The sequence below is a fragment of the Macaca thibetana genome, chromosome 12 (genome assembly GCF_024542745.1).
Source record: "Macaca thibetana thibetana isolate TM-01 chromosome 12, ASM2454274v1, whole genome shotgun sequence".
Lineage (NCBI taxonomy): Eukaryota > Metazoa > Chordata > Mammalia > Primates > Cercopithecidae > Macaca > Macaca thibetana.
In genome coordinates, this window is record NC_065589.1 from 43,554,804 (window position 1) to 43,581,417 (window position 26,614).

At 38.3% G+C, this 26,614-nt stretch overlaps 2 protein-coding genes across 4 annotated transcripts in view; one reads left to right on the forward strand and one right to left on the reverse strand.

Annotated features, from left to right (window-relative positions):
* SPATS2L (spermatogenesis associated serine rich 2 like) overlaps positions 1 to 10,728 on the reverse strand; it is a 1,108,221-nt gene extending 1,097,493 nt beyond the window's left edge. The window contains exon 1 of the mRNA XM_050750707.1: positions 10,725 to 10,728. The gene's annotated coding sequence lies outside the window, so the exon portion shown is untranslated. The remainder of the gene's footprint in view (positions 1 to 10,724) is intronic.
* Positions 1 to 26,614, forward strand: part of SATB2 (SATB homeobox 2) — a 189,017-nt gene that overhangs the window by 74,522 nt on the left and 87,881 nt on the right. For all 3 annotated transcript variants that reach the window (XM_050750699.1, XM_050750696.1, XM_050750697.1), the window contains 3 exons: positions 2,102 to 2,228; positions 3,387 to 3,510; positions 15,213 to 15,315. In XM_050750699.1, the coding sequence (XP_050606656.1) occupies positions 2,102 to 2,228; positions 3,387 to 3,510; positions 15,213 to 15,315 (354 nt within the window). The remainder of the gene's footprint in view (positions 1 to 2,101; positions 2,229 to 3,386; positions 3,511 to 15,212; positions 15,316 to 26,614) is intronic.

Below are 26,614 nucleotides of genomic sequence, written 5' to 3' on the forward strand. Positions count from 1 at the left end.
CCCTTTCTGTCCCTCTGACTTCTATCCCCATTAGATTAGTCTTGCCTGTTCTTATATTTCATCTAAATGAAATTATACAGATATATTCTGTTGTGTCTGGCTGTAGTGTGGTGTGTATTCTTACAATGGAATACTTCTTTACAATAAAAAGTAATCAACTACTGACACCACAACAGCTTGAATGAATCTCCTGTGGAGTTGTGCATTGAAGCTTGTAGGGTCCTTTTTGTTATATTACTTGCATAGTCTTAGTAACCAAAATCACCCACAAAATCTGCTTCTTTTACTTGCCTATCATAGTGCACAGTTGTCAACTTCATTCCCCGCCCCATTCTCTCATATATTATCTGTGTGACTTTAGAACACAGCCAATTTATATTCAACTTATGGGTGATCATGATAATGACTTTTGAAAGGAATTTAAAATTGTAGAATGATTTTTTTTAAAAGGAAATATGTTAGACATGTTACATGGTTTCTTTTTAGTATTTGCAAATGTCAGGAGTAAAAGAAGCAAGGAAGCAGACCCACTCTCTCGTGGGTGGCTGTCCAGTGGGCCCTGGATGTTCATTTCATGACTACTACATGCTGCGTGCTGTGCACTTTTCATTGTCATGAGAGAGAATGTTAAGAAAACTATCCCCGCAAGAAAACAGCTTTTCTTGGCAAGTGAAATATGACTTAAGGAGCCAGAACTGGAGACATACGGTACTATGAATGAGAGCTGTGTTACTTTATTGGATCTGAGTCCAGGCACTATTTATACTGCAGCATATTCAGCACCAGATTGTTAAATCTTAATACTGAAACAGTGTATCATTTTAATATTTTTGTTCTGTTTATTCCCTGTTTTCAAGCATTATGTCAAGCATTGCGCATTCATTTATTTCATCTTGGACAGGACGTGCCCTGACCAGAAAGTTCATTTCCTATTGTTGGAGTTTTGCCCCGTAGCTATCATTTTGTGAAGCTTTTAAACGTTCACTTGGGTACACAGGTGTTCGCTCTTTGATGACAATATATATTTTTAAAGAACAGTGTAGTTGGACTCACCTGTATTGTCAAAAATAAAAATGCTGTTTTTCTTTGATCACTAAAGTATCACTGCTTTTTATGTGTGGCAATTTCTGACATCCTGGAGACCATGGGATTTTTCATTGCATACAAATAAAATTTTTGTTACCGTGTGTCATATGTGAAATGGGTTTCTCTATTTTTCTTCATCAATGTTATGTGTGCCCTGTGTCCCAGATAAAACGGGCCTATCTTATGAATAAGTTAGCATTTTCACCATATGTTGCTGAAACCATCCCATGAATCTTCCTCTAACAAGGGTATTCCTAAAATTGCTGCTCTACGTAGCCCCAGCTTAGAAAGGATTTTTATTATTTCTTCATTGTTATGCATGTTTACCATATGCAGCAGGAAATCCACAGGGAAAAAGCACTATTGTCACTGTCTAAAGAGCTGAGGAATTAAAAAAAGAGGAAGTTGAGGGCATCTTTGCTGTTTCTGATCTGTGGTCAGTCACCGTGGTATTGCATTTGGCCTGGGAAAGCAGCCCCACTGCCTGCTGAAACGCAGACATGGGAGCGAACTCTGACTGCTTCATGAGCTCCAAATGCTGTTCGCACTGGGAATCGCACCACAGTCAGGATGTAACTGCGTGCTGAGCCCACACACAGGAATTTTCTTGTACAATTCAAAACTGAATCTTATATTTACTTAAGGCTTGGTTTTTTTTTTTTTTTGTCTATGAAATCAGCAGTCCTGTATATTTAGCATCAGCCTTAAGTTAGAATGTGAAACAATTCTGGGGGGAAGGAAGTATCCGTATGGTTTTCTAAGTAATTTAAGAAACAGGAAAACATAAAAGAACTGATTGTCTGTGATTAAACCTCATTCTTTCCTTCCCATCTTCCTGTATAGTTAACTAACTCAATTGTCAGCCAGAAAGAAATAGCTTATTGCTCTGGGTTGTAAAATATCTGAGTGGGCCTTGGATGTTGATGATTGAATGACCTTCTTAACATTGAACAAACAATGAGAAGGTTTAATAAATAGCAGATATGTGTTTATTATGTTTTTCTTCCCTGTGCAGGAATAATCAAGCTGGGAAGGTGGAACCCTCTCCCCCTCAGTTATGTGACAGATGCACCCGACGCGACAGTGGCCGACATGCTACAAGATGTCTATCATGTTGTGACGCTGAAAATCCAATTACAAAGGTGGGTGTTTCTGAACATCTGCTTTTCCTTACTCTCAGAGCTGTTCCGTCAATCATAGATTCACTGCAAAGATTAGCATGTCCTGTCTTTATTAATTTCTGGACATTGGACAAAATGAAAAGAAGGAGAGAGAAGGAGAGAAGAAGAAGGAGGGCCCTTCCCCAGGTGTCTTTATAGTCACATTCCAATTACTTTATGCTTTGTTTTCAGAAGCAGTGAAGTGGTAACCTAGGGGCAGCTTGACAAATCATTAAAAATCTATAGCCCTTAGGAGGAACTTTACACAGTCCCTTACTCAATGGGTCCTTTAGGCCTGGTTAAATGTGTAGCACATAGTATTTGAAGAATAAACACCTCTGCTGTTTTCAGATTTGTGTTATGAGGGGAGAGTTTTGTTCTTGTAGTAGGTTTAGCAAGAATGTCCTGACATAGGAGACCTTTTTCTTCCCTTTCCGAGGCCACATCAAAACAAACAAACAAAAAACACTTTGTGGCCTGCAGAGATTCTGGGGATGATTTCTTTATTTTTTCAAATATGGCATCCAGAACAAGATATCCCTTTTATTGTAAAGTCTTTTATTGTAAAGTGCCTGCTAGGTGTGATTAAGGAGTGTTGTCCTTTAGTGTAAGTGTTTTGGATCTCCCCCTTTTCGGGAATTTATACTTTAAAAATGGACTCCTGGCATCCCCATCTGTGTCTATGAATGGGTGAGGATAGAGGTTCAGAAAGTAACTCTGAGCCATTCTATGAGGGTGAGGGTGGGCCTTCCAACTGCAAATCTGATGGGGAATGCTTGTTTACAGTTAACCTTAGGCATGCTCAATAATTACATTTGTATTGGGGAAGTTTATAACCACACTGCCATGCCATTTCCATCAATACATTGGAAAAATCGTATTTTATAAAAATAGCATTCCTTGTATCAGAAGTGACTAGTTTTCTTGGATGAGTGGGAGGACAAACTTAAAAGAGACCCTTTGGGCTCTAGCAAAGTCTTGGAGAAGCAGTTTTACTTCCCTTCCTTCACTTAGACCCCATTCTTCAGCATTTCTTCTGAAGCTCCCACAAGACCCGAGAATAGCTGCTGCACTGTCTCCTCTTCGGTCAGGGGCCCTGGGTGAGGTGTGTGTATTGTTCATTCTTGCTCTGTTTTGCAGTTGTTCAAAGTTGGAAGACTTGCCTGCGGAGCAGTGGAACCATGCCACAGTCCGCAATGCCTTAAAGGAACTGCTCAAAGAGATGAACCAGAGCACATTAGCCAAAGAATGCCCTCTCTCCCAGGTCAGTATCTTCAGGTGGGGGTCTGGGAAACAGAAGAAGCCATTGGTAGACTCTCTGGCAGTGGGGTTCCTTCTTCTTAAACAACTGTCTTCTCTTTTATTTATAGACTTACACTGCATTTGAGGTGTAAAAGATTATGTTGCTTCTGGTTGTAGAATTGAAGTTATAACTTATTGGCCGGGCACAGGGTAGCTCATGACTGCAGTCCCAGCACTTTGGGAGGCTGAGGCAGGCTGATTGCTTGAGCTCAGGAGTTCGAAACCAGCCTGGGCAACATGGCGAAACCCCATCTCTACAAAGAATACGAAAATTAGCTGGGTGCGGTGGCATGTGCCTGTAGTCCCAGCTACTTGGGAGGCTGAGGTGGGAGAATTGCTTGAGACTGGGTGGGAGAGATTGCAGTGAGCCAAGATCACACCACTGTACTCTAGCCTGGGTGACAGAGTGAGACCCTGGATCTCAAAAAAAAAAAAAAAAAAAAAAAAAAGCATTTATTGAGACTTTAGGGTAAGAAGAGACTATTAAAACATTTTATGTATACAGACTGGGCATGGTGGCTCACACCTGTAATCCCAGCACTTTGGGAGGCTGAGGCCAGAAGATTCCTTGAGCCCTGGAGTTCGAGACCAGCCTGGGTAAGATAGCGAGATAGCGAGACCCTGTCTCAAAAAAAAAAAAAAAAAAAAAAAAAAGGAAAATAAACGTTTTACATATACAGTCATTAACTTCTCACGTATTTCATCAGAGATAGGGACCAGTGTCTCCATTTTATAGATCAAGAAATAGGAGCTTAGAGAAGCACTTACATTCACTGCCTAAGCATACTAGCTGGCTAAGTGGTAGGTTGAGATGCTACTTCCCACAGCCCCCTTTCAAAGTGGATGCTCCAGATTGTTGTTTTACTTGGTCAGCTGGATGAGTCAACCATGCTAAACCCATCTATGCATGATTTATTGGACCTTTTGCCAGTCTGGTGTAGAGAGATGATCTTTACATCATATGCATTTGTAGCGGTTTTGTAGTGAATTCACCACAAGAAAATGCATCTTGAGGAAAAGTGATACTCCATTTTTTAGGGAACGTACCATACACTAATACAAGCCATGAAAATGAGATTGAGAGGATCAAAAGAAGAGCAGTGGAGGAAAGGGCTGCCTTTTCCATTTGTGTTCATGAGCTGGGACCCCATTTTTTTCTATGGTTGAGATAATATTTTGATAATGGTGGATTAGGGCTGCTGTAGAAATGAACACAGGTTGACAAATTATTCAAAGCTTTGAATGGAAATCTGTTTCCTGGTGTGAGCTGCTACACATGATTTAAGACAATGTCTGTTAAGTTCAAGGGAAAATGATGAGAAACCTATTACAGAAACTTGCTGTGCCATGAGCTTTGTTCCAGGGTAAGGGAGTCTCTGAAAGATAGGAAGGCTATTGGTTAAGAGCATGTATCCTGGAATCAGAGCTGGATTCATGTCCTGGTTGACAAGCCTCTATAACCTTACCTTTATGAGCCCCCCTTGTTTGGTTAGTAAAACTGAGTAGTAATGGTTCTGAGTTATATAAAGAGGATTAAATGATTGGAAATTACATAAAATGCTTGGCCTAATGTGTAGCATGCAATGATGCACCATAAACAGTATCAGCTATTATTATTGAGATATTTTGTGAACTGAATGTGTGTGTGTGTGTGTGTCTGTCTGTCTGTCTGTCTGTCTGTCTTTGAGGGTGTTTTGGAATTTGTATCCTCTGAAGCAAAGTATACTATTAATATTTTTGCTTCCAAAAAAATCAAGAAGGCATGTATAGGCAGCTAGATAGAAAAGGACATTATTCTGATCTTATGTTTAGGACTTTTCATGCAGGCCATTTTAAAACCTACCTGTAGATATGTATGTAGATGTTAAAGCCTTGTTGCATACAAAGTTATAAAATGCATATTTTGATTATGTTGGTGATACAGAGGAACTGGCTAAAGAACGAGTTAGGAAAAGCTGTCAATAATTTTTCCCAAATTTCACAATCATTCACAATTAATTTTCTCTTGCATTCACATGGGAGTCAAAATGGGCTTTGCCTGAAAGTGTACAAGCCTCTAACTTGATATTACCAATTCGGAAATTTATCCAGGGCTTCTGAGGCACGTGGAAGTTTAGTCCAAACTGTTGTATCATGACAATCATGTTTGGTTATGATTACAAATATGACCTAGAGAGGCAACATGAGTGAGGAGAATCCAGATCAGGACCTGAGAGCCCTGGGCTCTAATCTCAGTTCTTTTATGGCAGATACGTGATCCTGGGCAAGTCCATTCACTTCTCAGAGCCTCATTAAACTCTTCTGTAAGCTGGGCATCATTGTATTTACATGTTTCATATAATTCGGAGGGTTGTCTTGTGATGTTCAAATGAGATCATCTTTACTCCTATTATAAAAACTCTTGCCCCCTCCACTGTCTGCTCTCATGGTTTGCCCACTTAGTTGCCTGACCTAAACAGTTCCTTCTCCTTCACCCTTCTGTTTGATCCTATGGGTTCCATCACTTCTCCATCTAAAATCTTTTTCCCTCGTACCACTGCTTTGTTCATTCTTTCATCACCTGTCATCTAAAATATTTCAGGTTTTCTTGCCTCATGACTTTTCTCCTGCCACCTGATTCTCCTGTGTTCCTTGTTTGTAATTCCCCAGTCACTCCCCCTACCCACCCTATAGGAAGTACAGACTCCATAGCATAAGGACCATCAAGATGACACTGTTCAGCCTTATATTTCACTACAGCTGCCTTCTTCCCTCTTCCTGCACTCATCCTATATCCAGAACACATTAAATTAATTATTTTGAAATGTTTACCATTGCTCAAAATATCTCTTGAGAGTGGGAGCAACCTAACTAGTATAGCATTACAAATCTAACAAAGCCACCTTCTGTATTATCTTAAAAATTGATGCCGAGTTTATATTCTTGTCCATATACCTGTTTTGCTGTTTTTTGTTTTTGTTTTTTTGAGATGGAATCTCATTCTGTCACCAGGGCTAAAGTTCAGTGGCGTGATCTCAGCTCAGTGCAACCTCCGCCTCCCTGTTCAAGCGATTCTCCTGAGTCAGTCTCCTGAGTAGCTGGGACCATAGGTGCCCGCCACCACGCCTGGCTAATTTTTTGTATTTTTAGTAGAGACACGATTTCACCGTGTTAGCCAGAATGGTCTCGATCTTCTGACCTTGTGATCCACCTGCCTCAGGCTCCTAAAGTTTTGGGATTACAGGCGTGAGCCACCATGCCCAGCCCCTGTGTTTTAAATATTTTTTAAATGCCATAAAATCATTTTGCCTGTTAGGTTAGGAATCTCCTTCTCTCCACATGAGACCGGTTCTTCAGGGAGATGTACCTTATTAATCTCTGGCTTTGGAAGCCCCTGCACACAATCCTGGTGACTCTAGAGTCCTTCAGTTTGACATTTGCTTGCCTTTGCATACATGATTTCACCTGGCTAGAATGCACTACTCTTTTCTACTTGATGAAATTATCTTTCAGATTCCAGCTGAGAAGTCACTGCTAGTGAAGTGCCTCAACCTCCTGGTTGAAGTAGTTGCTACTTCTGCTCTTAGTAGCCTTTGTAAATACCCCATCACAGCACTTATCTCAGCCTGTTGTCATTGTTACCTGTCAATTTCCATCACTAAATGAACTGTCCACAATAACAGGGGCCATCTCTTATTGATCTTTGTGTCCACAGCATTCAGTATAATGTATATTTTGTATGTAGCTATTACTATAATGCAGGAGTTTAACCTTTTAGCAGGATAATTCTTTGTGGTGGGGGGCTGCCCTGTGCATTGCAGCATCCCTGTCCATTACCCACTAGATGCCACTAGCATGCCACTATACCCCTTCCCCAGTTGTGACGACCAAAATGTCTCCAGATGTTGCCAAAGGTCCCAAGACAGGAGCAATACCACTCTCAGTCAACCAATTCTCTCATGTGCTTAATGAATTAAGTTTAAAAATGTTTCAGAAAGTGTAGTTTTATTAGTATGTAAAGTTAAAGTTTTATTATTATTACAGTGTTCTTGGCAGCTCCAAAACATTTTGAACCAGAAACAGTGAATAGAATAATTTGGTGATTGATGCCCAGCACATTTCAGTTAAACAGGGGCTCATTTCTATTGTTTAGATTTGGGGGAGATTTGATTTAGGCTTCTGATATGTTGTGTGATTATGGAAAATCTCACTGGGGTAGCTCGTTTCAGCTAGCATGGATATGTAATGTGGACCATGGCATTCATCCTACGGCCATTATCCTTAAACATTCCAGATTATTCACTTAAATTGCATAGCTAGATTGTAATTTAGTGTGGAGATAAGCACGCCCATTTTGTTGGTGGTTGTCGCAGAACAGATGCATGCAGTTTTTGTAGTTCAGCCTATGTAAAGTGAAACAATGTATTTTTGTTCTAAGCAAGGTGAAACAGTAATTCAGCAGTATATTTCCACCGGCATTCCTGGAGTCCTGATTAAGAATCAAGTACTTTGCGATGAGTTGGGGATACAACAGTGAATCTGAGGGAGGAGCTAAAATCCTTTCAATATAGGAAGAAGAGAGTGAGGCATCCAGTACTACTCAGCTTAGGTGAGAAAGGTGGCTTGTTGGGTTTTTCAAAAATAGACTCAACTCATGAGTAAAAGATTCCTGTTATTGAAATGATTCTTCCTTCTTACCTTAAAAGCCAAACCATTTTAGGTGATTCTTCACTTGAGTTTGGCAATTACATAAGGGAATGATTCAGTGGATAGTTCATACTTTATTGAACACCCCAGTAGTCTGCAGTTCAAAAGAGCAGCCTTGAAGGCAGAAGAAAGGTATGGAGAAGTCCGTAAAAGTGCAACCATTGTAGCCTGAGGTATATATATTTAAAACAGGGAAGTAATGATTTAGCCGTTCTCTGTCTGGCCAGATGCTTGGAAAGTACAGATTGTGGTTGTGTGTCTGCATATTTATTTTTGATTTCACCTTTCAAAGTGTGTTTAAGTGCTGGCACCTCTTCCTTTCCCTCCGATGTCTCTGTGAGTAACCACTCGCAGCCTCTTTCCTCTGCCACTGGCTGTCCTGAGCATCCTAATTTAGCAGACCTTAGGCGTAGTCCTCCCTTATTAAATAGTCCTTAGCTGTTCCAATTTGAAAACGTTATGATTGCATCTTTCTGTGGCTTACTTATTCTTACTTGAGGAAGAGTTGAAAGACGTAAGGTCGGCTTTTGATTGCAAAACCCCAGGTGCTCAGGGTTTTGACCTATTTAAATAAGTAAAGGTACCAGTACCCACCTTGTGCATCTCATAGGCGATCTTGATGTTCAAATGGGATGACTAAAGAGATAGTCTTGTTAACTGAAAATTGTGGGTTTTTTTTTTTTCTTTTTGAGACGGAGTCTCGCTGTGTTGCCCAGGCTGGAGTACAGTGACATGATCTCAGCTCACTGCAGCCTCTGCCTCCCGGGCTGAAGCAATTCTCCCCCCCTCAGCCTCCCAAGTAGCTGGCATTACAGGTGAGCGCCACCATGCCCGGCTAATTTTTGTGTTTTTAGTAGAGATGAGGTTTCACCACGTTAGCCAGGCTAGTCTTGAACTCTTGACCCCAAGTAACCCTCCTGCCTCGGCCTCCCAAAGTGCTGGGATTATAGGCATGAGCCACTGCACCCAGCCTGAAAATTGTGATGAAAAGAACAATTTGCAAGTGCATGCAACTTCCAATGTGCTCCACTTCTACACATGTTCTCTGTGACTCTAGACATGTTAAAATATTTTTTATGGTAAAATATACATAACATGCAGTTTGCCATTCTAAACATTTTTAAGCTTACAATTGAGTAGCATTAATTACATTCACAGTGTTGTACAACCATCACCCCTGTCTCTTTCCAGAACTTTTTCATCACTCCAAATGGAAAGTCTAACCTTTAAGCAACAATTCCCTATTCACCTCTCATTCTGACCCCTGGTAGCCTCTATTCTGTATTCTGCCTGTGTGAATTTGCCTATTCTACCTACCTTGTGTAAGTGGAATCATAGAACATTTATTTTGTGCTGATTTATTTTACTTAGCATGTAGACATGTTTTTGAAGCAGCTCTGTCCCATGGTGCTGGTTGAGACTTTTTTGCTAAATATTTGAGGAACAAAATGACTGACTAAAGTTATTGAACTGCAAAGAAGTTACTAGATTTCCAGTGTGACAATGGTGTGGCACTCATATAGTGTGCCTTTAGAAATAGATTGTAGGATGATTATTTCTGTCATCCTAAGCAAGCCTTACCCATTTGGACTTAACTCATATGTACAACATGCCAAAACAGTTGAACAGTGAAATCAAGCAGCCAGTTGGGTCAGCAGAAAAAAAAAAATTGAGCATGTGCTCATCATATATAGTGACTGATCAACTGCATGGACCAGAATCATGTTAACCAGTTGTCAACTGTCCGTTTAATTTAACCTAAGTTCATGTATGTAGTGGGGATACATCATGTCTCGTGTTAACCAGTTGCCAGCTGTCTGTTTTAGTTATTTTCGTGTGAGGTTGTTTTAGTTTGTGTCCCAACCTCATGAACTCATGTTGAAGAAGGTTCACAAATGACAGCTTGAAAATAATTCCTAACCAGGGGATTGCAGTGACCATAAGAAATGATTGCACAGTGGGGAGAAAGATGACATTTGTTGATTCCACATCTTGTGCTAGGCCTTTTACACAAATCATCTCACAGAATCCTTACACTCTCTGATGCAGGAGACAATATCCCAGTCACAGGTGAGAGTGCTGACGTTAGACAAGCAAGCCATTCAGCAACAGCTTAGGGGAAGAGCTCTCAAATGTAGTGTTTTCATACTCCGAAGTTCAGAGGAAGTGTTTCTTTCCCTTAAAATGGCAACAGTTTTCAATTCTGATGTTATAGCTCAGAAGTGGGGATAGAGAGGGATAGTAGAAGGCTGCCAAATGACATTAAATGAATTTTTTTCATGACAAAGTAATTCCTCTAAATCAGTTTTTTTTGCCTTTACCTAATTGAAGTATCATTATATTCTCATGTTTAATATGTTATTTAGCATATCACCAAGCAGATTGAAAAGGCCAAAAATGAGCAAAGAATGCACACATCACTCATTGCCTGTCTTTGCTCTCTCCTTCATGCAGACATAGAAGAGGAGGCTAGGGGATGCCACTCCTCCACCCCCAAACAGGGGATTCTCACTGACAGAAAATGTAGTTCTTCACATTGGTTTAAAAATATTCTTCTTCATAGCAAGTGTATTATGTGTTTTCAGCTTAGCTACTCTTAGTACCACACTGCTCTTCAAACAAATAAATCCCACCAAGCCAAGCAGAATGTAGTGAAGGATATCCAGTTATTTTATCTTTTCTTTTATTTGGGGAAAAGGGGATGCTCAGATCTCTGTTTTTCTGAATGTATCGTACAAATCATTTTAACCTGTGTTTATTACTTTGCTTTTTCCTATTAAGTTTTAAATTCCCTTTAGATTCCATAGTTTTCTTTGATTCTAAACTTCTTAATTAACTTATATAGGGGGCCTGAGATCACAAACTTCATGTTTTCCTTTTTTTTTTTATTTTTTATTTTTTGCTGTTGTTACCTTGTTTTTTGTTTTGTCTAAAGTACTGGTTGCAGCATCAGCTGTTGATCTTGTGGTCGCTGATGGAGGTGGTGGTGAATGTTTCCTTCTATTCATTCGTTAGTCCCCCTTCTTAAAAGACCCATGAAATACTGGTCCACTAACAGAGTGTCTTCATGGTGCCTCGCAGTGCTATTCGACTATGGGAAAGATGCTTTTCATTCTGAGCTTCTGGGGCCTCAGTTTGAAAATGGAACCATACTTATAATCATATGTGACATCTATTCTCTGGGCTAGTTGAAAAACAAATAAGTGAGTTAAAAATTTGTTTCAGGAACCTAAAAGAAAATTTATTTTTAGATAGATCAATCTAGCTATCATAAGTATTTAAATAACAGTATTATAAAATTTATTCTCTTGTAGTTTGGCTTACAGCAAATTCAAGTCTGCCTAGTAAACTTTGGAATAAGTAAAGAAAAATCTAATATAGTTTGATTTCTTAAATACCTTATTTTTAAAAAATTCCAGATATTAATGGCAAACTAAATGTCAAATTGACTACAAATAAGGACACCTAGATTTTATGTCCCATCCAAAAATCTTTGTACTTAAAATTTCATAATTAACTACAAAGAAGTCAGAAATTTTCAAGTTTCTGTAGTTGGAAAGACATTTTAACCCTTTTAATTTATCTTAGAATATAATATTATTCATAAAATAGCTTTGTCTGCGGCCACTGTTTATGTGGTGGTTTGTGGCTGTGTCTCAGTATCTGAGTGGGGACTGCCTCAGTTGCCCATTATACATGTACCCTCATCCTTTCTTTTTCACAGCCCAGCACCGTGCAAAGCGATACATGCTTAGTGAATGCAAAATCATGTTAATATTGGCCTTAGTAAATCATAGTTCCTCGGTTTAAGTGTTAAAAATAGCAATACACATATTTTCTGGGTTATTTGTGTTAGTATTGCTTTGTATAAACAGGGATACTCGAGTTGGTAGCATTCTGGATTGAAAAAGTTGACTCAAATCTTGTTCCTTTATCAAAAAGATGTGGATTCTAAAAGTCCAACTGTATGGTTGCTTTAGAATGATTGGAAAACAAAAAAGAGCAACATGAACTGCAAAATTATACATATTTTAAAAGGAAAAAATTGAATTAGATCTTTTTTGGCAGGGCGGTAGGTGGGAAAGATTTTAATTATTACTCATCCCATTCTGCATCAACTGTATCTTATCAGGTTTATGATGCTGTTGATTGTAAGATGGATCTCTATTTCAGTGATGTTCAGGTATAAAAAGTGGATGAAATATGGTAAATACAGATTCTCTGTGTCCCAGGATCTTTGGAGAACATTGTTTCCTGTAGAGTAATAGCACATGCTGGGTTCATGTTAGCCCCTTTCAACTTTACATATCATTAATTAAGTTTTGATGTTCTAGATATTTAATGGACACTAACATCGAGATGTGTAGTATGTGTCCAGAGCATGCTAGTGAAGCCTAGTGATTTAGATTCAGATTATGGGAATTTAACAGTCTAATTTAGGGTTAAAAAATATTCATGAAACTGGAATAATCAGACATAACATGGCCTTGCTTTTAAAATATTCCCAAGGTATTTTCTTATCTTCTGATTTTAAAGTCTTCTGAGGATGGACTGTAACAATTCTTATCATTAAAAACTATTTTGGGTATTAGCTCTGTATAAAGGCCTGCAGGGAATTGACATGAATAAAATGTGTCATAAACTCAAACAGACTTTTCTGGTGATTAAAGATTTTCATCTAGGAAATTTATTCGCTACTTATTATTATTGTTTTTGTTTGTTTGTTTTTTGCCCAGTTCATAGTTCAAACCTGTTTATGTTTTTGTTCTGTAATCAGTAGAGGTAGCAACTTATTTATGATTATCTGGGACAGAAAACAAATCTGATTCAGTCAGGGTAGCCCACATCTCCTTTATAAATGAGTTGTGTGAAATACAAGACCCGCTGATGGAGCCAGTAGGAGGCCAGATATTCATTTCCTTGCCACTCTGCCTTGTGCAGGGTCAATTGAAGATACAGCAGGAGGAAGGAAGGACAAAGTAAAGAGGGTAGAGAGTGAGGGGAATTTGGATTATCTGGGGCCAAAGCGATGCAGGCTTCTGGGCTTGTGGCCTCCTATTATGGGCCAGGAAAAATTGAGAAATGGTGCCAGTAATTAGACACTGTTCGTTTTAGTCCACTTCCTAGGCCATTTGGCAATACAGGGTTTAACTCTGACTCCTGCCATGGCTATGTATCCTATGCCTTTCCAGAGGATAAATTCATACAAACAAGATAGAGAGATGACAAGTACATTTGTGATTATTCACATACACCAGTGTGGCTGATGCATCTATTATTAAGCTACTTTCATGTTAAAAAAATTTTATTATTATGACATTTCAGTTTGGCACTTTTAAATTTCATCTCTGTCCCTTTTCCTGTGTTAAATTTCAGTGACTCAGATATCCCACATCAGAACTATGTGAGACACGAGGTAGAAAAAAAAAAAATGAAACAGACATAGTCACTGTCCTCAAGGGTCTCACAGTCTAGGAACAGAGAGAATCTCAGCCCAGAGCGGGAGCTAGCTCAGCTGGTTAGGGAAGAGTCGTACTTGGTCGTTAATAGCACAAAGCCCGAAGCCCGCCTCTGGGAAATTAGGATTCCAGTGGTCATCCTATAAGGCAACAGACAAGGCCCCATAGGTTCTGTGATACACTCCCATAATATTAACTCTTTGGGTTCCCATTGCTGTGTTCAGACCTTCAGATGAAAAGAGTTATCCTTACTATCTCCCCTTAGAGAAAGGAATTGTCATGGATAGATCAGCAACTGGGGAGGGCTAACCATCTGCGAAAGAGGTTTCTGTGAATTGAATTAGGAACCCCCTCCCCCACCAGTACTGCATTAGTGATTAAAAAAGAGGAGTCTGATGTTTCAAATGGGAGTCTATGAAGGCCTGTCTGCTGGCATTTTAACCTCCTGTTAAATAACTTGATTTATTGTTACCCTTTTTATCTCTACTGCTTTGTAGAAATGTCATTAGAAGTTCTAAGATTTCTCTGAACTGTTCTATGTCTGGAGCTAACTTTTTTTGAGAAAGATGAGATTTCAAGGCAAGATATAAAACCTTACACAGGTCATTTGGATCTCTTGAATTGTTTATGCCCAGGACAAAATAAAAATAAGAAATAAAATCTGTGTATAAAACATACACAGTCAGTTCAGGTATACGTTTACATCTGCCACAAATGTTGGCCCAAACATACTGTATTAACTGCAAACATATCTCTGTAGGAAGTTCAATTCAAGGTGTGCAATTATAATTTTAACTTTTCAGTGCTATGTCAGGCTATGCTCCCCTTCTCTTTTAACCCCAATTATTAATACAAACAAATCAGCTGAGCAGTTGGGCTGAGGAGGATGAGAGCAAGGAAGAATCATGCACTTAAGCACTCAGAAAGTTTGAGCTTTGGTTCATTTTTGATTGAAACACAGTACAAGTGTTACGTTTAGTTTCCCTTGCTCTAAAATAGCACTGTTAATTTTTTCATTTAGTGAATTTTCACACAAGTTCTAATCACACGTTTCTATAAATTATATTAATTTAACTTATTTCCCTAAATGTTGTTCTGCAGTGTGTAGCACGGATGTTCTCAGATTCTTGGCTGTGTAAGCTTGTTGCAGTTGGAAGCGGAACAGAAACATCTGAAAGGCATTATTTGGATTACGGATGCTGGAGCATCTGATCTCACCTTTTGCTCTGGTTCCTAAATCACAACTGTTCTTCCTCTTTGCATTTAATCTGCATGTTCTGTCCCCTCCATTGTTGACATTGCCCCAGGGTTGACTTTTTGGAGAAGGCACTATCATTGTTTTAATTAAAGGGATGGAAAATTCAGGTAATCGTGTTTGATGTTAATAGTTCAGTTTACAGGAGAGTGACTGTTTTAAGTTTAAAAGAAAAGAGGTTAGTGCAGGTTATAAAGTGCTGTTTCTTGTCCCTAAAAAGAAGTAGTCATATTTTGAAAAAATAACTATAATTTTTTTTTTCAGAGTATGATTTCATCCATTGTAAATAGCACATATTATGCCAATGTGTCAGCAACCAAGTGCCAGGAGTTTGGGAGATGGTATAAAAAGTACAAGAAGATTAAAGGTAAACTGACTTTTTTGTTTGTAAAGCCTGTTTTCAGTTTCTGAGGTTCATGAGTTGTTGATTATTTGGAATTTATGCTCATTTTAGATACAATTTATCTAATTTTTTACAAAGGTGAGATCTTTAATATTCCTGTCATGAGATCCAAATTGGCTCCCTTAAAACTAAGAAGATATTTGAAGTAAAAGTAAAATGAGTAACACAATATGTTAAGTTTATAGTTTTCATAAGTGATACCTGCAAAGACCAAAATCCTTTAGAATGAAAACTTAAAAGCTGTCATTCTAGGTTGAATCAGCACTTACAGTTTGGATACTGATTAACAGATACTCTTGGGGTATCAGGATGGCTTTAGTCAGAAATGGAGTTTGATGTTGTGACCCTTTGTCGACGATTCCAGAGCGGTGGTGAAAGCACGGGCGGGCTCTGCGTTCAGGCGGACTTGGGATCAAATCTTTGGCTTCTACATTCTAGCTGTGGGAACTTCAGCAAATTATTTAACATCACCAAGACTCAATTTCCTCATCTGAAAATGGGGAATAAAGTACTTAGGTCACTGGGTAGATGCAAGGACTAAATAAGACAATACTGGCACAAAGTAACCTATTGATAAATAATAGTATACTACTAATAATAATTAATAGTAATAGTCATAGTAGCAGTAGTATATTACATATGGAATTATGTTTGGTCCTGAAAATAAAGTTCCTTAATGTGGTAAATAACATGCTATTTGGATCACCTAGACCTTTAAACATGTCAGGACCATTTCAAATATGTCAGTGGTGGAAAAATTCTTTTGTTTTCACTCCATTCAGATAAATGTTACCTACTAGGGTCCCTGAGGGGATTTGGGGAATTTTTTGTAACATTGGTTTTGATGGTCCTTTCAGTCCATATTTTGCATAATTATGCCATATTTATCACACTTTATAATATGTATACATAGCCTTGCTTACTCTGCCCCCATCTGAGGGGCAAATGACAATTTATGATGGGTAAGTAAAAGTAAAGGATGAATTTATTTGTTTTACTACTTGCAGATTTTCTCAGGGGAGACGATGTCAAAGTAGTGCTTGTTGGCTATGGAGTATTTGAGAGCTTTTTTACAGGGTTATCTTTTGAAGAAATGAAGTTTACAAACATTGGTAGCACATTTCTGATCACAAAGGAATGAGAGTGTTTTATGCTAAATATACATTTTATGAGGCAAGCCAAAATATTGAGCTACCCAGGAGAAATTAAGTACACTGAAAACTGAATTAAGATCCGTTTCTTTTCAACAGATTCTAAAATTCTTAGAACCGTTTTAGATCCTGGTTTGGGCAAATGCTTTAGGATATTAATATTCACCCTTGTACATTATAAGATGAATAACTCCTTCTCATTATAAGACATCGTTGTGTGGCTCAGAAGGGTTTCTTTTCTGTAAGTGTTGCCTCCAAGTTTTTCTTTTAAAATAGGATTGTTAAAGTGCTTCAGCATATCCTCTTCGGCTAAAAATCAAAAGAATCATGCAGCTTCAAGGTCATTTGTTGGATCCCATTTACTTGCTGTTATAAGAGAAAGTAAGAGAGTGTCCTCTTTTAATAGGCTGGAGTATAATTCCAGATTCAGAAAGATTGGAAGCTCTTCATTCTAGTGTTTTCAGAATTGCCACTATAGAATGTGTGTGTGTGTGTGTGTGTGTGTGTGTGTGCGCGCGCGCGCGCGCATGCATTCACACATTAACACTCATGTCTTCTACTTTTCTTTTTTCTTTCCTGGAGCTTTAATTCCTCAAGCCGTATCTTTTTTTTTTTTTTTTTTTTTTTTTTTTTTAAAGATAGTAAATGCACAGTTAAATCTTTAAGTGCCATAAAAGCAGACTGAGACCTTGATTTCATTCAGTTGGTCAAGGATCCACACCTAAAGAGGCTGTCAGACACTGTGTACACATACTATTCAAAGAGATGGAGCTAGTCATTGCTGTTGAAAAGTGTGTGTGTGTCTGTGTGTGTGTCAGTAGGAGGAGAAAAGGGAAGGTTAAGGTATGTGTGAAGTAAACACAAGCTGCCATAAAACAGTTCAAGTGGTGTTGATTCATCAACCAAGGGAGTGGGAGGAAAAACAAAGAATTCATGACAGGTATAATGGTGCACAGAAAATAAACACCCAGAGAAGTGCGTTTTATTAACTTTCGACCCTCAGAAAAAAGGAAGTGTTGGACTGAGGCAGGCACATTTTATTTGGTAGAAGCCTTTTTCTATGAATAGATGTTGCTGTGGGAGTTTCTACCTAGTAGGACCCGTTTCTCATGGGAAAGTAATGATTTGATTTGTAAAATTTGTTTGTGTCCCTGCTTTCAACGTGAAAAAAAAAGGCAATGAATTCCAAAATGGGAAACCATTAGTAGTGAAACCAGAATTCCACCATAGGGCTTTTTCTGAGAACCCAGAAGTCAGGGTTCCATGTCCCTCTCAGCCTCCCTACCTTCCATTTCTACCTCAAAGTTACCAATTTACATGCACTTCTATGCACTATTCAGCATAGAAGAAAATCTCAAGTCAACTTACTGACGTCCCAAACTAAATGCAGGCTACATTGTTAAATATGTTTCCTATTATCTGCTAATGTCTGTTCTAATAAAACAGTGGGAACTAAGTGGTTGCTTCTTAATCAAAAACATGATTTCCTAAACATAAGCTATGTGATTCTGTTACAAATTGCCACATATAGATCTCCTAGGTCAAAATTTTTTTCTCTTCTTATAGAAATAAATAAACAGTAAAATAATGATATACTCTGAAAGATCAAAGTAAATATGACTAAAACCTGGCAAAAATAAAAGTCTACTGGAAGGTTAAAAAAAAGATCAGATTGCAAATTCTATAGTTAATGCTTAAATAAATATGAGAAAAATGAACAATCAATAATTTGATATCATTAAAAACAGATGTAAAAACTATATACAAATGGAATTGTCTAAATTTTGAAGTAAACATTTTAATGTGCATTTTTTGAATTTGTTGTTATTATAGCTAAACTATTTACACTTATTCTTTAGAAAGTCCTAAATTGGTTTGGCTTAGCATGTTAACTTTATTTTCCCCAGTGATCACAGCAAAGCACATTCTGTTTACCTTTTTTCTTTAATTTCAAAGACAATCATGATTGACACAGACATATTTGAGTTAACATGAGCATTACTTCAGGATAGATAGGGAGACAGTGTGTATACTCTGGTTTCAAGGTCTAAGACCATGAATCTGTTTCCCAGGAGTATTTGACGTTGAAGAAAATGGAGTGGGTAGGTAGGGTAGGGTGGTAGGTTGGTTTAGACAGCATTTTTTTTTAAATTGCCGATCATCACATACTATAATTGCTTCTGGACCAGATTTTACAATATAGAGCTCATAAGCTCCAAAGTATAAGAAAAAAAAAAAGTACATTTTATCTAAAAGCAAATAAAATTAAAAAGACCAATAAGTTTAATATTTAGGAATTTTAGTATTGTACATGAAGAGAATCCATAGACACCTAGAAACATTCGTGCTATTCCAAAATTATTATTATTATTATTATTATTATTTTTTTTTTTTTTTTTTTGAGACGGAGTCTAGCTCTGTTGCCCAGGCTGGAGTGCAGTGGCCAGATCTCAGCTCACTGCAAGCCCCGCCTCCCGGGTTCACGCCATTCTCCTGCCTCAGCCTCCCGAGTAGCTGGGACTACAGGCGCCCGCCACCTCGCCCGGCTAATTTTTTTTGTATTTTAGTAGAGACGGGGTTTCACCGTGTTAGCCAGGATGGTCTCGATCTCCTGAACTCGTGATCCGCCCGTCTCGGCCTCCCAAAGTTGCTGGGATTACAGGCTTGAGCCACTGCGCCCGGCCACAAAATTATTTTTAAGGTCTTGGGATTATGAGGGATTTACCAAAGTAGTTTTTTCATAAGTTCTACACATTTTAGTAAAATTTTAGTTTTTTTACACAACTTTTTTTGTCTGAACTCTTGATGTGAACTTTTCCCATCATTTTTATGAAACAAAGTGACAATCATATATGTAGTACCACCATCAGTTTTACTCTCATGGCAGTCTACTTTTGTGGGGGATATAATAAAAATAAGAAAACGCCTTAATAAGGAATCTTTTATATATTTTAAATGTGTCCTAATTGATAAGTTACAAGAAAATAATTTTATATCTAAAGTGTTTGTCATCTGGTACCAAGAGCAAAATAAGCAGTTATCTTAGGTGAAGTCAATCCCAATTATTTAGTATGCCTCAAGAATGGAAGGGTCATTGAAAGTTTACACAAATACGGGTGGCTATTATAAAATTATTTGTGTTATAAAATAATACCATTAGAATGGGTGGACCTAACCAAACCCTGTATTTTGGCCAGAGTGCAAAATTATCCCCATCACTTTTCTTTTCTCAGTCATTGGCCAAGAACCCTCTGATTGTTAGTTGTCTTAATTTTATTTGTTTATTTGAACTTCTTTTGCCAGATATTAAAAAGCTGGGAGAAAAGAGGATTTTAAAAAGCAGTGTTACTTCCCCAAGCCTGGTTTATTCTAGTAATCAGTATTTTATCTGACCCTGTCTGATCTAGTCTTGCAAGATCAAACGTCCAGGCCAGCAGGCAGACAGTAAACAAAGCCCATGAAGGGTTTCGGTAAACACAAAGATTAGATGTTGAATGAAAATTAAACTCCTTGAACTAGTCCTCTGTACTAAAGTGGTTAAGTGGGTTGTGATTAAAAGAAATAAGTAATTATGATCATTATAGCTGAAATGATATAATGTTACCACATTTAAAGCACCTCTTGTACTCAAAAATGATTGTGTCATTTACAAAGTGGTGCCTTGGAGTTGAATAGAGAAATCAGTGTCCCCTGACCTGGTTCCATAAGGCAGCCCTTGCTTAGCCATGGTGGTATCAGTGGTCAGGACAATGCCTTTAATCAACTCCTGGTCCTTCTGCCTCTGCTGTTGTTTAACTCTGATGAGGTAAAAGTAACTTACTTTTGTCTACCTAATTTTTCTGTCATGAAAGAAATTTGCTTTCAGCTTCAGATCTAAATGAAGTGTTCTGCAAGGAAGTTTGTCTGCCCTCTGCCTATGTCGTATCTCGTTGAAAGTAATGGCAACATAAAATCCTTTTGAACATTGTATACATATTTACTTATGTATTTTATACTGACAAATTATAGCTGTTTATATTTATGGGGTACAAAGTGATGGTATGATTTTTAATACAACGTGAAATGATTAAATCAAGTGAATTAACCTATTCATCACCTCAAATATTTGACATTTTTGTGATGAGAACATCTGAGACTTACTCTGTGATATTAAAATGCACAGTGCTCAATTATTAGCTATATTCACCATGGTGTACAATAGATCTCAAAAAAAACCCCAAACTTGTTTCTCCTCCCTGAGACTTTGTACCCTTTGATTATCATCTCACTGCTCCCACCTCCCAACCTCTGTTAAACACCATTCTACTCTCTACTTCTATGAATGCAATTGTTTTAGATTCCACATATAAGTGAGAACATGCAGCATTTGTCTTTCTGTGTTTGACATTTCACTTAGCACAGTGTTCTCCAGTTCTACTCTTGTCATCGCAAATATTGGATTCATGGAAATAGAAACATCACTTCTACTGTCAACCACCTTTTATCGCACCAGTTTTTCAACACATGGAAGAGCCTTGCACATTTTCGTTGTGACAGTCACTGATAGTATGCATAGATCACCTATACTTGCTCGGCCCTCCAGTGGAAAGCTTATTGGTAGTTTAAGTGGAAAAATGGTGCCTGGGGAATGTCTTGAGCACTCATTTTAGACGTGGACTAATTCCTTGCATGGATCTTAAGAAGCTCATTCCAGCTGTACTGTAACTGCTTTGTTGGGCTGAATATACTTATTCATACATGTTTAAAGATATAAAAACATTTGTTTGTTAATAATGTAGTTTGTAGATTAAAAGAAATGAACTTGCAATCTACTCATATTTATACTATTTATGATGTTATTTTAAATAGACATTAAGAAAAGATGCAAAGGGAAAAATGAACTACTTTCCTTATGCCGCTCCCTACTTCTCTTGCATCTATTGATCCATGAGGCCATCATGTATACCTACTCTTTGGAAGAAGCATGAGACATAATTCCTGCTTTCCAAAAGCCTACAATCTGTGCGAAATGCTTAATTCATAATATAACACATACCTTGTCATTCAAAAACAAATTCTAGCTTCTATTTTATATATAATAGCTGGCAGGATTCTAAGGGCTGGGAATACAGTGGAGAGCATTACCTTTTTCTTTCTCACAAGATAATTGCAGTCATAATTAAATAAATAATTTTAACTAAATGTTTAGTGAGCACTTCTGCTATGGGCCGTAATTAGTTCTAGAAGCAGTGAGAAACATCTGTATGCACATAAGATATGCTTCCTACCTCTAGTTGCGTTGCCCTTAACCTGGCAGGAGAAGCAGCTGTATAAATGGATCTGGTAAATATATAGTGGTGATATAAACTAGTTTGATGGCGGCATAGAGGAAGGTCCGGAAACTCTTCTTGCTAGGTTTGACATGAGGTGGCGGGTGGGCAGTTAGGGAGAGGCAGCGCATGAATTATACCTTAAGGACAAGTGGAGTTACTGCGGCAAGGAGGAAAAGAGAAGGAGGAATGTTTTGAGCAACCGGATGATCATGAGTACAGATGGAGAAGTACAAAAGAGCATTGCATGTTTAGAAAATTACAAGTGACTGTCGAGTATGTCTAGAATGGCAGTACATTTATCCTGATACTATAATATAACAGGTGCCCAGAATGGCTAAGCTTTTGATCAGTGAAAAGGCAAAGGTAAAACATAGCTGGATGTAGGGAGGGTAGTGACACCAAACGTTGATAGAAATGACTGGGACCTGGCTGGGTGCAGTAGCTCATGCCTGTAATCCTAGCACTTTGGGAGGCCGAGGTGGGTGGATCACGAGGTCAGGAGGTTGAGAGCATCCTGGCTAACACAATGAAACCACATCTTTACTAAAAATACAAAAAATTAGCCGGGCGTGGTGGCACATGCCTGTAATCGCAGCTACTCAGGAGGCTGAGGCAGGAGAATCGCTTGAACCCAGGAGTTGGAGGTTGCAGTGAACTGAGATCACGCCATTGCACTCCAGTCTGAGTGACAGAGTGAGACTCTTGTCTGACAAAGAAAAGAAAAGAAAAGAAAAGAAATGGTTGGGACCTGGCTGGGAGATCATATGTGTTGTAATAATGAAAAATAAGGCTAAGAAGGTAGAGGACACACCTTAGGGGTCTTTGAAAGCCCAATTGAGGTATTTTGAGGATTGTTGAAGGTTTTTCAGCAAGAGAGTGACATATTGAAAATGATGGTTTTAAGAATGATTCCTCTAGACACCATCTGAAGCTGTATGAGGGTGTGAGTGGGTGTATGGCAGGAAGGGAGGTGCATGGGAGGGGGAAGGTTGGTATGTACACCTGGTGGAAGTAGGCAAAGTCGAATCTATTGCAGTAATTGACAGAAGTGGAGTGGTGAGGGAAGTGAGGCCCTGGCTTTGAGTGGCAGAAGTGAGAAAGACAGGAAGCCACCGATGCAAGAGGTTCAAGCAGAGAAGAGCCATGAGACTTGGTGAGAGTAAATAGGGGTATGGGAATGAGAAGGAGACATGCAAGCAAAATCCAGGTTTTGAGCTTAAGTGACTCTTGATGGTTGTGACAGAAATAGGACAATACCAACGGAGATGAAATTGCTGATACCTCAGTGAGAATTGACAACTAGGTAGAAATGTCCATGAGGCTGTTTGAGATGTGGACAGCCTACTAAAGGACAGGATGGAGAATAAATTTTTGGGCCACTTGATTGGATGACAATTGAAATGGTACCAAACGAACATTCCTTAAAGAGGAGAGCAAGAGCAGGAGAGGGCTGGAAGCTTTGAGAAGAAAAAAGCCAGGAGTTAAGAAGATGCAACTAGAGAGAGTGAGGTGTCACCAAAGCCAAGGGAAGATGAGTTACCAGGGGCGGAGTGTTATCAAAGGTGCAGTGGAGGGACAGGGGAGAGGAGAGGGAATTGGAGGCTCTTGGCTTTGGCAGAAAGGATATCAAAATGACATTGGAGGGAGCTGTCTCTGCAGTGTGAGAACAGGGAAAGCCTATGCATCTACTAAGGGAGAGGTGTCAAGGACATGAGAGGAAAGAGTCTAAATGTGGCTAAGTGAAGTATGAGGGCTAAGTGTAATTAGCAGAAAGAGGATGGAGCCAGCAGTTTTGAAGAGGAAGAGGAGTGATAAGCAAGAGCCCATCAACTAGGAGGGAATGGATCTGAGGCGCAGATAACGCGGTGCCTTTGAAAGAAAGAAAAATAGTGATGTTTTCTTCAGAATCTGGGAGAAGGGCAAGGAGATGTGCAAGGAGAGAAGGTTCTGGAGATGGAGTGGACGGTGAGGATGGGCAGCTCATGCCATGGGGTGTGAGACTGGGCTGGCATGACCTTCTAGCAGTGAAGGAGAGAATGGTTGGCATGGGGAGCTTGGTGGTGAGAACACCTGAAATGGGATCTGGACAGACCATGTCTGGGGAACAAGGAGGGTGTGTGCTTTAGATTGCTCCTAGTTTCAGACTTCCATTTGTCCTGCCCAGAAACAGAATAAAAAACTAGAAAACATATATAGATGTGATGGTGGCTGACAAAGAATCTACAGAGTGTGAAATGAGAGGCTTTGTGTGTAGACCACAAAATGCCCAGTTTATTTAAAATCTGATGATTGTGGGGACATCCTCTTCTACTGGGGAGACCAGCAGGTGAAAATCAGAGAACGCTTCTGGTTTCTTGATCAATTAAATAAAGATTATTACCTGATTTTCCTTAGACGCTTACAAGGTTCAAAGCTGAAAAGCACCTAAGCTCATAAGGTGCTTAAAGCACTTAACTATAAATGCTGTGTAAGATGCTAGGACTGAAATCACATTGCCTAATGGGAGACAGTTATTTAACTATTTGCCTGACTGATGAATGGCCTTCATTCCACCATTTGCAAGAATTTGAGACTATTTGACCTTGGAGTCCTGAACTCCCAAGGGAGTGGATATGAATCTATAATCATCTAGAATACAAATCAGACTATGAGTTCTAACATTGGGCCTTTCAGGGTATCATCTTTTTAAGTTCTATGTACCATAGAAATTTTAATTTTTGACTAATCCCCCTTCTGGGCCAAAAGCTCCTTGAGAGAACTTCAGAGGCAGAGGTTTTGGGAACACAGGAACGTATCAATTTTCTGTCCTCCCTAGAGTCCTGTGAGCATGAGGTCTTAAACACTGTGAATACTTTGTAAATATTAATAGAATTGAATGTAATATAAATGAACTTATTTGAATATATGCATTTAGAGCAGTTTTATTTTTACACATATTATGTGGTGCACTAATCTTATTTGCTACCTGATCTGTCATTTGAGAGAAAAAAAGAAAGAAAAATCTTTGCTTGTTTAATTCGTATTGCAAATGTCCTTAGCAAATGAAATTGGTTAGAATCGTTCCATTTTTCTACTAATTATTGAGCTAAAGACTTAACAATAGTCAATTCAGTTGAATGGGGCAGTAATATCTTTATAAAGTACAAATTAGAGACCATTTGTGTAGCCTAAGATAAATATGCCTTTGAGGTTTTCACAGCTAGTCTATTGAGTATTTTCCTTAATATAATGGCTTAAAACATTAAAGTCCTATAAAATCACAGAGACTGGTCAGAGGAAAAGAATGGATCATGAATTGATTGTTTTCTTTGATTAACTTTTCTTCAGGTAGGTTGAATTAAAGAATTAATACACATGGAATGCCAACTGACAAAGGCAGAATTTTCCTAAGCAGTAATGTTAAGTTTCAACAATATGATTTCTTTTACTATCATGTGCTGAATTCACCTTAGAAATTATAGTTTTAGATTAAAGAGTAAAAATAAAGATATTATTAGATATAAGCACTTTTAACCTATATAGAATGTTATAAGAATACTTGAAATGATCAGTGATATCAAACTGTGATAAAGCATTGTTTGAAACCAAAAGGGACAATAGTGTTCTGGTACAGAGGGTGGAGACTAGGAAAGGTGGATAATGCTCACTTTTTCCATGGAACATAATGGGTCCTAGGAGCTTTTATTACCAAAGAAACAGAGGTGTCCACATTTGAGTTACTTTATGGTGGATATATACGTTTCTGTGGAGGTTAATGTGGTGGAAAAAGGAAGTTGATAATAAGGGGAAAATACACCTAAGAAAACCAGTCATATGGTATTATCACAGTGCTGGCTGGTAGACTTTGCTTATGGGCTGTTTTATTAGGAGTTAACAAGTTGGCTCTGAATATCTTGCTCTAGGCAGGGACTTTGCAAGCAAGTTCTCAAACCAGAGACAAATTCTCTTGAACAAATTTAGAGAAAAACAAAATCTTTGGGTTTGGTAGCTAGTCTTTTTCTTTGTTTTGCTCTTTAGCTCTTTCAAGCTCAATAATTTTTTAAAATTATGTTTGGTGAACTCTTCTGGTAGTAGTTTTATTTGTTTGTTTTAATGGTATGAGATTTATATCTGAGAGATCTATTAGCTTTGGCTACTGCAATCATGTCCGACTGTGTTTGTATTAACAGAAATTTTTTTTTTTTGTATAGTAAATTGACCTTATACTTCCAGTTATTGACTAGGAGAAAATAAACCAGAAGTATTTTCAGTGACTAGGCATATTCAATGTTGGCAGACGGGCTGCTATTCTGGTTTGTTGGGGGAAATTAGTGTTATGTTTACCTTTTAAAAAGATTTTAACCCAATGAAAGCCTTTGGGTGGACAGTGGGGTTGTTGACCGTTAATGTGTAGCTTAGCTGAGTGCAAGGAGACAAAATAAGTATCAGGTGGAAGCATATGGAATTGCTGTTTTTGTAGGTCAAAGTTGTTACATATCACCAATTTCATATAGTTCAATTATATATGAATTTGTGATTGCCCAAGATTCTCAAGCTGTTATCATATTGTGTGAGTATGCATACCCAATTTCGTTTCTTGTTGGTTACTTGTTTCAAAGAAATACTTTCTATTTATAGAATTTATAGGGTACTTGAGAAAGCTCTCTGCTGTGTGATTCATATCCTTCATCAGTCCATGCTGATGACACTCATGTTGGGTCAATAGCTTTCGCCTCAAGAAAAATAAGAAAAATAAGATAATGGGAGGGGATTTATAAAAATAAATATAATCACTGTATATGTATATATGTGTGTGTGGCT